This window comes from Pogonomyrmex barbatus, unplaced genomic scaffold (genome assembly GCF_055798465.1).
Source record: "Pogonomyrmex barbatus isolate J1 unplaced genomic scaffold, ASM5579846v1 scaffold17, whole genome shotgun sequence".
Taxonomy (NCBI): Eukaryota; Metazoa; Arthropoda; class Insecta; order Hymenoptera; family Formicidae; genus Pogonomyrmex; species Pogonomyrmex barbatus.
The window spans coordinates 5780437-5793267 of NW_028297113.1; the positions used below are offsets into that span (position 1 = coordinate 5780437).

Genomic DNA, 12831 nt, shown 5'->3' on the forward strand with positions numbered 1-12831 from the left:
GTTATTTGCGCGAGTGAAAGCAGCATTGTGAGACTCGTTTACATTCCCCTCGATGATAGCGGTCGCAACGCGCGTGAATATCAACGGAGTTTCACGCTGGGCGCGCGTTGGCAGCAGCAAATACGATGAGATATGAACGCGGGAGCGGGTGGATGCGTAAACGAGAGGAAAAAAAAATTGAACGAGATGGACGGACGTATAAATAGAGAGACGGTTAGTCGGAGGAAAGTATTGCACAAAAAGAAAGAAAAAAAAAAAAAAGAATGATATGTGTACGTGTATATGTGGACGCGTGCTTAGTAGTAAATACGAAACAGAGTGTGTGCGTATGTGTGTGTGTGTGTGTGTGTGTGTGTGTGTGTGTGTGTGTGTGTGTGTGTGTGTGTGTGTCAAAGCCATTCGGGTGAGCCAGCTGTCAGCTGTCGTCGGACATGTCCCGGATGCGCTGGATGCGGTTGCTTTTCCCAGACTCTGGTCTGGTAGCGGACCTGGGGATTTACCTCGGAGGAATCGGTTTAGAGTCTTGGCGATGGCGGGCTCGTGGTTCGCCGATGATGCGGTAGCTGCTGCAGACGCGACAACAGTTGCCAACGATGAAGTTGTTGCCGCGGCTGTTGTTGTTGTTGTTGTTGTTGTTCCTGTTGCTGTTGCCGTTGTCGCTGCTGGTACTGACACGGGCACGGGCATGGGCATTGGCATTGGGACCGCTGCGACTGGCACTGGCATGGGCACTGACATTGGCGACTGGGTCGGTGTCTTCGGGGAGGCGCTACCGGGACCGTATAGGTGGGACGATATGTACCACCAAAAGCCCGGGCTTGCTGTATGCCTATACGTGGTGTTCAACCATTCGTTCGTCATTCGCATTTCGTCATTAGAATTCGTGGCGGCCGGCGCGGCAGAGCACAACTCTCTTCCTCTCGTCTTCCTTCTTTGCGTCTGGACCCACCGTTTTTTTTTTTTTCTTTCTATTGGTTTTCTTTTATCCGAGCTGTTTACATTCTTATGCGAGGTGCAATTCCCTCGGCGCCGCGATTCATCGCCACGCGGGAGATCCCTCGTTCGAGAAAAAGGAGAGAGAAAAAAAAAAAAAAGAAAAAAGAAAAGCGGAAACAAACGTTTCGCGCGACGGGACATCGAGCTTGGTCGAGACGGAAGAAAATAAAAAAAGAGAGAAAAGCGCGGAGAGAACGAAGATTGAATTTTACATCGATCGGATTTTACTCCTTTGTCCCCTCTTGCCGTCCGAGGATTCTCGGATGGGCACGTCGTCTCGAGCCGACTAAAATCCGTATTCTTTTCGGGCGTGTCTGATCGCAAAGAGACGTAGACTGAGGCGGGCAAGACAATAAATTTATAATTAAGAGCACAGTCAATCGGCAGAGGCAGTTCGTTAACGATAGAACAGGCAGGCAGACGAGCAGTAAGATAACTGTGATTCGGAGATGCACGCGTGTGTGACGAGAAAGTGCGAGGCTAGATTACTTTCACTAACAATCAGAGCAGCCGTCCCATCGAAACAACGCTTGCGATGGTCAACGAGTGCGACAATCGTCTTCGGACTCATCGTTAAAAAAAATTACTTGCTGACTTACGATGAGACGCAATACGTGACTCTCTTCTAAGAAGGTCGATCATCTTTGTGAAGGCAAGCAACGGTTCGAGGAATCATTCGAAGCGCTTACGATAGATCCTCGAAGGACATGCATACGACGAAAAACTATTTTTCAATTATTAGTCGGCATCAAAAAGGCTCGGATATTTTTTTTTTTTTTAAATTATTTTTCCAATCAAATATTCAATATTCAACTTTCCCTTATTGGACGTCAGATACAAAATTTTGATCTTTCCGATGCCGACTGTACATTTATGGGCGAAAACCATTGAAAATCGTAGAAGCAGCCCAGTTGTGTGAGATAAATCTATTTTTCTCAACGCCGAAAGCCAAAGAGTGGCATGCAGCACATGACAACAACGTATAAATAGAAGATCGGCCGAAAGGCGCGATGTGCAATTCGGAAAACGATATACGTAGTATCATTTCTCATTTTTTTTATCCTCTTTCTGGCCGATCCTCCTTGCGCTTGATCGCAAAAATGCGAGATAATATTTTCTAAAATTAAATCTGTTTTTTTTTTTTTTTTTTTTTTCCATTACAAGAAGCCTCGTGTGTCGTGAACGTGTTTGTACTAAGGAGTATGCGAACTTGCTACGTTCCGAGCTGTGTTCGCGTGACGATAACGGCGAACGCAATGTAAGAAAATCGAAAGATCTTCGCACAACGATGTGATAACTTTGTAACATACACTTTCAAGAATTATGTAATAATCGAAAGGAAAAAGAGATCGCTTGAAGCAAATAAGAAGAGGAGTGGTACCTAGAAAGCTTTTTGTTAATAGTGAGTATCTTCTGTGTCCACTGCAGAAAACAAGATCCTGCTACACTCACCGATCGTCAGAAGCGATATTATACAGAGAAAAAAGATATAAAAAGAATATGAATAGAGGCAAGATATACAATACGAGATAGAGTACGACGCGTCGTAATTGTACACGTGGACTTGAAAAATAGAGGTCAAATTCGCGGAGAAACGAAAAGAGATAAGCAAGATAGGAATACACTCATCCACGTAAAATGTAAAATACGTATTATATCACAAGACGTAATTTCAATTTCTAATTTTTTTTTTTTTTTTTTTTAAATCGCTATGAAGCACGAGACGCTGCAGAATTGTCTCTCTGGTCGTGTATCTATTTTTTACGCGCCTTGCGCAGCTCTATTTATATACATATAATATATAATGTACGGCGTATATATTATGTATAGATCCTTTGACTTTTGCTTATTAACGTTGTACGCGTCAATTTGCTAATTGTCTATCCTTACCGAATAGCGGTAAACAAAAGAATCATTGTCACGTGTTCTACATTGCTTCACACAAATACACTTTTACGTATTTATCACAATATACGATTCTGGAAATATCGACAACACGAAAGATTTGCTCCGGTATCTAGTGCATCACGAAAAGACTCAGAATAGCGATATCACGTGTGAAATTGGAAAAAAGGATGCGATACTAACCATCGTCTGAGCCGTCGCCAGGAACACCACGCTGCTGCTGCGACGGTGATGGAGAGGATTGCGAGAGATTGTGAACCTCATGCAAGGAATCCAGACTTCCATAACGAACTGGCGGCAAACAAATCGACTCCATCGACGGCTGTAATGCCAACAAAATCGTATAAGCAAGCAAATTCGATAAGTCTCTTAGATAATATAAAATAATGTGCAAATAAATTTTTCTAAAAACTTTTCCACTACAGTGACATTTTTGAAAAAAGAATTAACTCACACTTTTATCATACTTTAATGAACATTCGATTAAATTAGCTTACATCTTTATCCGTCTTGAATTTCTTAATGACGCCATTGTTCATCTTCTCTCCTAGTATGCTAGTTAGTTGATTGGTAGCTTGAACCTTTTGATGTATCGTGGGCTGTTGTTGCACAGCTATCGATAATGGTGGCCTCGTGGTCGATCGCGATCTGGTATGTTTCTCGGATAAGTCCATTAGGTTCGATTTATCGGCGAGCCTCTCATTGAGATCGGACAAACGTTCCGACAAGAGACTCGGCGAAACGGTGGTATCGACTATGCTATCAAGCAGATCGTCGTTCTCCATCTCTCGTTTCGCCAACTGCCATTCTATCTCGATTCTTCGTTTCTCCTCCTCTCTCTTCTCGGCCTCGAGTCTCTGTCGGTGCTGATCTCGCTGCAGCATCGCTTTTGTTTCTTCCTCGAATCTGCGCACTCGTTCCTGTGTAGTAGCGCTTAAGCCGGCGTACGTCAAAATCGCTATCTCGTCGTTGCTTTGCTTTGTCTGATTAGATGCACTACTGGACACGGTGGAGCTCGTTTCCGCCGAATTGAGATTAGTATCGATCGATAGTCTCGTAGAGTCCACAGACGGTGGTGCGGATTGAATCGCGAACTTGGTACGATTCGAAGAAAACGTTCCATGTGACGAACCGCTATTGTTAGCGTCAACTGACAAGGAACGATCCGTAGAATGATTCGGTTGACTCTTGCTTTCGTGCATTTGCACGATTTCGCTGACGGAACATTGCCGCTCGTTTAAGGCCATGCTCTGCCGAATCGTGGGCGAATTCTCCGATTCCTGCTTTGACTTGGCCTATTTTATTGAACATTAAATTAATATATTAATATATAAAAAAAATTACGATTAATACCAACCTTATCGCTATCGTGTTCGCTGTTATCGATTTCATCCTGATTTTTACGTCTTCTCATCTTTTTATTAGCCGCAGATATAATTGAGGATACAATGTCTCTAGCGGACGCCATGTCACGCATGCCTGTTTAATCCCAATAGAGAAGACAAGATAAATATAATGTTACTATATATAAAATATATATATACTTTATATCTTTTAAGAGACAACAAAGTCACAGTAAACGTAAAACAAAAAAGAACATAATGAAATCTGTACTCGAAATAAATATATAGAAAAAGTATAAGAAAAAAAAATAATATTGAATTTAAAACTACAAAAAATAATAAATGTAATATACCTTCGATTTTCTGAATATTGTTCAGTAAAAGATTGTGATTGGTATTAGATGCCGGTTCAACCTCACAACTATCGGTTGGAAGACTTAAATTTACGCTTAGCCTACTTAAATCATCCAGATCATCCTCCGAGAAGAACCAATCGACCTGAAACATATTGAAACCGAAACATATTTTGTAGTCTGTATTTTGTTAAGATAGCATTTTCCTTTTTTTAATAAGGACTTACATTATTCAGCAAACTCTCAACTATTCTGCATTGATGCGACATGTCGGTGACCATGGTGACCATATTGTCTCTTGAACCACTCGCTCGCACCAACGTTGGCCCGAAAACGATGGCTAAATTTTTGGATTCCATTTTGTTAACCTCGCTATGCTCTACTATCTTCTTTAAATGCTGCATCAAATACTTCAACGTCTCAAAATGGTGCTCCGGGAGATCGCGCAATAATTTTCGTATCGTGGTCATTCTTCTCTGCGGATCTTCTATCTTATCGGCGTCGATGAACATAGGATACAGCTCCGCCGTGAGCAAGGAATCAGGAAGTTGACGAAAAAATGACTTAAGCAACGAAGATATCACGTTAACATCACTCCATCTCGGATCCTGTAAGTTTCGAAAAAAATATTCCCACCTATCTCGTGCAAAAGCGTTATCGAGTGGCATACCTGAAGGTTGATATTCTCGAATCCTCGATTAACGCTATCCGTGAGTTGCGCGATAGCGGCAGTGTTTCCAGGCACTCTGTAGATCCCCACAACCTCGAGACCTCTTGCTTCGACAATACTCGTACACATCTCGACGATCAGTGGCACGCACTCGGAGAACGAGGATGGCGGACAGAGTTCGAGAGGCACCTTAAAGGTGGCTCCTTCCGGCGGTAATTGCGCCGTGGGCGAAGACGGTGCGCCGCCCGTTTGACCGTGCATTCTTCGGAATTGTTTCGCCATTCTTCCCTTCCAAGTCTTCGACTTGGGCGATGGTAAAGGTTCTACCACTTGATTACTCGGCTTGCGCGTCTTGTTCACGGGCGACTGACCCGTCGGTGATCGATTCCTAAACGACGTTAATTTCTTGATGCCTTTATGGCTCGGTAAAGGACTCAATCTTTGGATGTTGCTCGGAGGAACACCGCTGTTCGGAGTTGTAGGACCTGTTGGAGCCTGTGGAACCGCTTGCTGCTTTGATGTGCACGATGTATCCTGTGAATGAACATGAGAAATGTAGAAATGAACAGTGGATCGTCTAGAATTGTCACGATAAAAAAGAATTAATGCCTCTGCATTTCCGTTTTTATTGTTTCTAATTTAAATGGCGACTTTATTTCGCAAAAAATATCCTATAATTAATGCTCACCGATGCTCTTTCTGCAGCGGCGTGAGAATGAAGTGACCTTAACCAGAGGGCCATAGAAGCCGCGTCCTCAGTCTGTAAAAGCACCTCTGCCGTCGGGTTCGCCACTCGCAACACATGTTTCCGCTTCGTGTAATCTTCGGCGACGTCGACTACAGAACATCTGACATCGACACTTTGTCCCGCATTTGTTTCGCTCTCGGTACTCAACGAAGGACTCTACAGCAAGAATTGAAATATTGCATTAATAAAACATATGCTGTTATTTAGAACATTGGGTGGATATACAAACAATAATGTTTGAATGCTGCTTACTTGACTGTGACGATCCTTATAAAAATATATTATAGGACCACGGAGAACACCCCAGACTTGCTTCCAGGAACGATCAGTAGATCGCTGAAATATTATTAAATAAAAGTTAAAGAATAAGTTTATTCAAATGTATTTTCCAAATAGAATTCACTAGAAGCGAATTTGTGATCTTACCTTGCCGTCGAGCACTGTAAATTTAACATGAAGTGTTCCTTCTCGTTCCACCGGTTCGACATCCTTCGCGGTTCCATCGCAGCTGTTTGATGTATTATGCGTTACTGCGATGCTATTACTGGAAAAGAAACGAAACTATTTATATCCGTCGCCTGCAAATGTCAATACTTTCTATTTCAGAGTGATGCAATGACGACGATACTATCTCTAATTTCAGAGACAGCGGAAGAAAAGTTTTACCATATTATTTACAATTACATTTCTCATCTATTCTCATCTTTCTCCCAAATCGAAAAAACGACATTGAAAACAGCGTTCACATCGATTTTCAACTTATTAGTGTCATTCCATTAGTAACAATCAGCCAATATCCGAAAGGACACTAACATATCCATCTCTAATATCAGGAAATCTAGAATAGCATAGCAGCACGGACGACCACACAACATGACTTTAATGTCAGAATCACGAACAGAAATGTGTCGTATTTTATGCATTTATGGATGTATATCCCTTATCGCGGTAGGAATAATAAATAAGGATATCTTATCTAACGCCACTCGCGTGCAATTAACGCGTACGAATTGCGAGGCCGTGATATATTCAGTTTTATATCTCTATTGGGAAATTATCAGCTCTGTTGATATTACGCTTTTCTCGTATTCTCTGTTTGATTTTTAATCGAGTTGTTTCTTGCTCATTTAAAAACTTTTTGTTTTCTCTGAATATATATTTCAATATCCTTTGAAGTATTTTTTTTTTCATTTTTTTCACAGACAAAAACAGACAAAAACAAGCCTTCCATTTTTAATTTCATTTTATCTTACCATGTAATCTTTTTCAATGATTTCTTACGGGTCTTAATGTTTTGTTGTAATGTTGCTAGAGGACGATACATGAAATGCGTACAATTCTCATGCTTCTATCGACATTGCAACGCGATTTACTCGTCACTCGCTACCGTTTACAGGCAGGTACATAGCGCAAACATATACAGGAGCGACGAGTAAGAGCGAGGGCGGATGTACATTAGCTTAGAGGAAGAAACGCAGAGCATAGATAATGCAACGAATTCCGTGCTTCTCAAACGGAATCTTTCGCCCTCACCGATGATGAGAGTTTCGATGTAAAGACGCGGCCTGCGTCATATCCTCAAAGATGCGTCGTAAAGGCGTTATGTCGCTCGGAAATAACGGTGGCCGCCATCGTCTATGCGCACTAGAAACATGTACACGAACAGGTGCAGCTTCTAGATATACTTACAATTAACATCTTTGAGCGAACAAAATTATTACGTTGCTCGCTATTTCACCTTGCACGTGCAAACCTTGCGAATAGATAGATAGGAAGGAAAAATACAATATTTTTCCGCGTTTAAAAAAAAAAGAGAGATCGATGGACTGAAATCAGCACTTTCGAATATCAAATGCGCGAAACTATTTACCTTCTATGAATGAGAACGGGTTCAGAATCGCTGAGCTCTAAATCGCTGTCGACGTGCATTCGCTCACCCCATGTCGCCTTCAGATACGAAACTCGTCTGGTAGCGCGATCCTCGTCACCTGTTAAATTATAATTATATCGATTATAAAATTTTCTTGTTTCATAAAATTTCAAAATTTTGACTTTATATAATTACATGGATATTTGCTGATGAAGGTTACCATTAGGCCAAATTGTTTGAATCATAAATAAAAGAGTTAGGCTTAAGACGATGATACCATTTCAAAGTACGTGTATAAGGTATAAAAATAATAATAATCTTCTCGTGTAGATTTCATCGGAATTATAATTGCGCTAAATTATAATTGTATCATATCGCCGCGACTTTTTTAAATAACTGACTTATTACATAGATTCTCTCCGATGCTAGCGCGGGTACTTGTAATTTCGCGATAAAACGCGTCCTCGTCGTACTCGACGCATGCGTCGTAATAATTGCATGTAATGTTAAAAATATCCTCATCGTTTAAACTCACTGATCTGTGCATTCTTCTGTCGCCTAAGCACCGCGGCATTATTAGTTGAACCGTTGGGTGAAGAACCATTGACTGGTGCTGAAAGAGAAATCAATGGGATGATTATTAACGCTTTATGCTCGACCTTTATGTAACGTAGATATGTGTGAGTGACGATGTGTATATCTGTAAAACAGGAGTAGTAGTAGAGCCAAAGGGACTAACCGACTTGCAGTTTGGCCGACTGCAGATAATTCTCCTGATTTCGGTAGGCTTTGCTGTTGTCCTCGGTGTTGCTCTCCTCCTCGGCGGTCTGCCATGTATGCCTGGCGTTGCTTCGTATCGCTGGACCATTCGTAGCCTCCCAAGATTCCGCGCTGTTGCTGCGTGCTCTCAAACGCACTGATTCTATCTCCATAGTAGGCATCTCTGCTCGATTACACGGTGCGATTATTATAGCATCGTTACGGCGTATTTTTTGTACGGACAAGCTAAACTCGACATCTAACTCGCATTGTTAATAATCAGGTAGAGTATATATATAGCGGGTATGCGATGTTGTTGTCGCTATATAGAAGCACCAGCGGATACGTTGTTGCTATTTTAAATAACCGACATGTCATAAGAAGCTCAGCAACAAAAACACCGGGTGCAAGGGAGCAGTTAATGTCTCCTTTGTGCATAATGCTATATCGACAAATTCCGATGTACCGCAGCTTTTATCCGGTTACTTCTGCTTGGAAGCAAATCTCGCGCGTTTTCTGTCAAACGCGGCTCTGAACGATGATTTATTATTTAAAATTAATTGCAACTTTATTTATATTACCTTATCATTTAAGAATATGAAGATGTGTATAGCTATTTTCGTCTTTGTTAGAGCGTGAGAAGCGAGGGAGTGAGAAATGTGCATTAATTATTATATCGTCTATCATATCGATGACATCAATACGAGTTATTATTAACGCGCATATCGCGATCACGTTCACACTGACAATACAAGCGCGGCACAAGACGACACTGCACAAACAATATTTGATATAGCTTCTGAGTGTTATCTACCTTTACTCTCTTTATAGTCGGCTGGTGGCTCGCAATGGATATGCTTGCTGCCTATAGGAATTATTCTGTTGCCTGTCAATACCGCACCTAGACGACGACACTTGTTTACTGAGTACTGATTCGACTATTGTAGAATATTAATTTCATATATTCTTGATTAATCGCGAAATTAACGATTATCATCGAAGCGTCGACAGTGAATTATAATGCGGATAATAATTAACAATATTAGATCGATGCGAAGGCTTTTCTATCGAGTGCTAAATTAAAAATTAGAACGACAGAATTATTTATATCAAGGATTAGAAAATCTTCTCAGCTGGAGAGATAGAAAACAGAGAGAGACGATCCCGTCGTGCTTAATTGAGACTTACCAGTGTCGAGAGACTTGGTTTCTCTGGTCGGTATTCTTCTCGAGTCTTGATTCTCGGCTTTGGACTCGAATTCTCGTTTTCGCACAGCCACGTTCGGTACACTTCTCTTGTTCGACAATCTAGACAATTCGCTCTTGTAAAGATTCGTCCGATCGCCAGCTGGCTCGTCTTCGTCGCTCATCAGACGACCAGACTCGAACTGCTTAGCGCGTCTCGAGACGATCTGCAGGCCCTGCGGCATCGGGAACCTGGCGTCATTGCCGGCCTTTTTGTCCGGTCCCGGAGAAGATGGTAGCGATGAGGAGCCGTTTCGCGTTTCTTGCAATGTCTGTTGCTGATTCATGCTAATGTTCTCGTGTATCCTCGACAAGATGCTGACGAAGCTACCTTTACTCGTGCCTCGGTACTGCTGATCCTTCGCGAGCTCATTGTCATAGGAAAGCGACGAATAATAGTGATCCCCAATGACGGATTGATTCTCCTCATGCTGTTGATCATTCCGAGGCTTCGAATATTCCGAATTAGAATCTACATCCTTTATCCTCTGTACACTCTGATTCGATGGCTTGTTTATCAGATTGGCGACAGTCTTAGGAACGACGGTTCTTTCCTGAGAAGATCGTCTCGTGGGTGATTGCTGCCTCTGCTGTTCGTTTTGTCCAGGTGGCCAGATCGGTCTCTGCAGCTTCTGCGGTCTTGCATAGAATTCCCTTTGAATTACTGCTTGGTTGAAGCCCGGCAGCAGTGATGACGATGGCTCGATGGACCAGCCAATAGGGTGACTCGGTCGCCGAAGGAACTCCGCTTTCTGTTCGACGCTCTTGCGAAGTCTGTTCATGATGACGGAATCGTCAGAGCATTCGTTGCCGGTCAGAGTCGAATTGGAGTCGTAGGGAGACATGCTGTCCTTGCTGGCGGCAAGCGACGAGTCCCGTCTGGATTCGATACTCAATCTGCTGGACTCACTTGATCTTAGCGCGTCGATGCTACTGTAGCTCGTCGTCTCGGAATCGAGGGTATTGCCACTGCCCTCGCTAGCGCGTCGTGCCACCATTCGTTTGATCGGCCGGTAGATCGGCACCTGTGGTTCCGCCTGCGAGACCGGATAACGCAGCAGAGATGGCTGATAATAATGCTGCGGATGATGTTCGTTGACGCGCACTCGCTCGTAAATCGGGTCGTTGATCCTGTCGTAAAGCTGCTCGTTGCTCGGCCGCGAGTACACCGACTCGGGTCGCGTTCTATCGTACAGATCGTACTTCGAGTCCTGGGATAATCGGCCGCCTGGTTGTATATTATCCAGCAATTGCAACTTCCTTTCAGGAACTTTGGATTCTTCGGAAAGATCATACGCGCTCGCTTCCGGTAGACCTCTTCGTTGATGTTGCTGCTGTTGCTGCTGCTGCAATGCGCTTGCAATCTGAGGTTCCACGATCGGAACCTGAGACATCGCTGTCGGCGGCATCCTACACATCGTCTCCTCATGATGATTCGGACTATCAGATGACGGCAGAGAACAGACCCAGGACTGTCGTGTTCTCGGCGATTCACCCGGAATCATACTGCTGATAGATCTGCGTTGCTTCTGCGACAGCCTCTCCGGAGAGCGCAACCGCGGCCGTTGATTCGTCTCGGGATTATGCGCCGTCTCGCCAAAGTACTATAAAGTTCAGAAAGAATTTCTTTGTGTTGTAACCTTTTGCTCTTCTCGTAGCGGTAGTAAAAGCGCATGCGGGGAAAATATTGAATCGCATTGAAAATAAAGTAAATCAATGAGCGTTAAATAAGACACGAGAGCGCCGATTTTATAAAGCACATGACAAATGACAGAAATCCATTATTTCGCGAGAATCTTACTCTCTGTAAAATATCATCCTCCTTCGAGACTACGAGGAGACGCAACCACGGTCCCGCTTGTTGAATGCGTTGCACCACGCTGACGTACTGCTCGCCCCGGGTGGGCGTCCCGTCGACGGAGACGACGCGGTCGCCGGTACGCAATCCCGCTTCGGCCGCCGGCGAATTCGCCCGGACCTGCTTCACGAAGATCGTGTCCATGGGCTCGTCGATTTTGGTCCGCTCATGTCCCGGCAGCATCTGCAACGCGCAAAAATGTGTCATTCACATTTTATTCTCGGACTTTAGTCACGGGTCTTTATCTGATGCTGAGGCGATATACTTACGCAACAGGACTCGGGCGGATAGACGATGAAATGCCGCAGCGTGAATCCATAGCCGTTCTCGCTGCGCCGAAGCAGGAGGGTTCGAGGGCCACGAGGCGGCGAGTTCTCCTTCTGAACGGATCTGGGAGACGACGGATCTCCTGGATCAGAGCCCGAACCCGGCGCTGGTGGCGGGGGAGACGAGTGCCCTACCTACAATCAACATTGAACAAAATTCAGTGATTAACTCTCGGTGATTCTTGGAAGAAGAAAAAGGAAGCTCTGTGGCCTGACCATTCCGGAAACTTCAGTCGGAAAAGAGCCAATGTAATTTTAAGAATATATCTGATCGGGTAGACGTTCTAAAAATCTTGAGATTAAAATGGTCGATGAGTAGTAGTATTCGAATGCTAATGGACATTGGCGCTTTTCTTTCAAAGTATGATATTACAATTTGTAACGTAATATTCGATATATTATTTCGTTTTCTTCGTTCGTTTATAGATTTCTTCTCGGATGATACGTCCTACGAGCTACTTGATTACTCGATTATCTTGATCTCTCGCTCGAATGTTAATGATAAGCACACTCGAGCAAGGCGAGCACACCAATCGCGAAAAACATGCACGTACCTCGCGAGATTTCCAATACACGCAAACACGAGTGTTGATAGCTATTATCGCTTTTCGAACGGCTAACAAACATCGCACAGTTGTCAAATATTGAAGGCCAGATTAGGCTCCAATTACCGAAATAGAATCTCGAATTCATCGCGCGGATCGTATATTTGCGGAACATCGATCAAATGCCTCTTTTCTCCCTCCCCCCCCTCTCCCC

The 12831-nt window shown here is 43.5% G+C and overlaps 1 protein-coding gene and 1 long non-coding RNA gene across 10 annotated transcripts in view; one reads left to right on the plus strand and one right to left on the minus strand.

Annotated features, from left to right (window-relative positions):
* LOC148937093 (uncharacterized) overlaps positions 1 to 12831 on the plus strand; it is a 67798-nt gene that overhangs the window by 31461 nt on the left and 23506 nt on the right. The window lies entirely within an intron of this gene.
* Positions 1 to 12831, minus strand: part of RhoGAP19D (Rho GTPase activating protein at 19D) — a 30953-nt gene that overhangs the window by 4887 nt on the left and 13235 nt on the right. For 3 of the 7 annotated variants that reach the window (XM_089074725.1, XM_089074721.1, XM_089074724.1), the window contains 19 exons: positions 12016 to 12207; positions 11690 to 11929; positions 9833 to 11492; positions 9459 to 9545; positions 8625 to 8828; positions 8421 to 8498; positions 7886 to 8003; positions 7549 to 7659; positions 6442 to 6559; positions 6268 to 6351; positions 5956 to 6171; positions 5268 to 5801; positions 4825 to 5205; positions 4598 to 4742; positions 4259 to 4380; positions 3399 to 4196; positions 3085 to 3223; positions 2378 to 2438; positions 501 to 829 (listed from right to left, as the gene is read on the minus strand). In XM_089074725.1, the coding sequence (XP_088930851.1) occupies positions 501 to 829; positions 2378 to 2438; positions 3085 to 3223; positions 3399 to 4196; positions 4259 to 4380; positions 4598 to 4742; positions 4825 to 5205; positions 5268 to 5801; positions 5956 to 6171; positions 6268 to 6351; positions 6442 to 6559; positions 7549 to 7659; positions 7886 to 8003; positions 8421 to 8498; positions 8625 to 8828; positions 9459 to 9545; positions 9833 to 11492; positions 11690 to 11929 (5425 nt within the window). In that variant the 5' untranslated portion in view covers positions 12016 to 12207. The remainder of the gene's footprint in view (positions 1 to 500; positions 830 to 2377; positions 2439 to 3084; positions 3224 to 3398; positions 4197 to 4258; positions 4381 to 4597; positions 4743 to 4824; positions 5206 to 5267; positions 5802 to 5955; positions 6172 to 6267; positions 6352 to 6441; positions 6560 to 7548; positions 7660 to 7885; positions 8004 to 8420; positions 8499 to 8624; positions 8829 to 9458; positions 9546 to 9832; positions 11493 to 11689; positions 11930 to 12015; positions 12208 to 12831) is intronic. The other 4 variants (XM_089074722.1, XM_089074723.1, XM_089074728.1 and 1 more) reach the window with 4 other exon arrangements.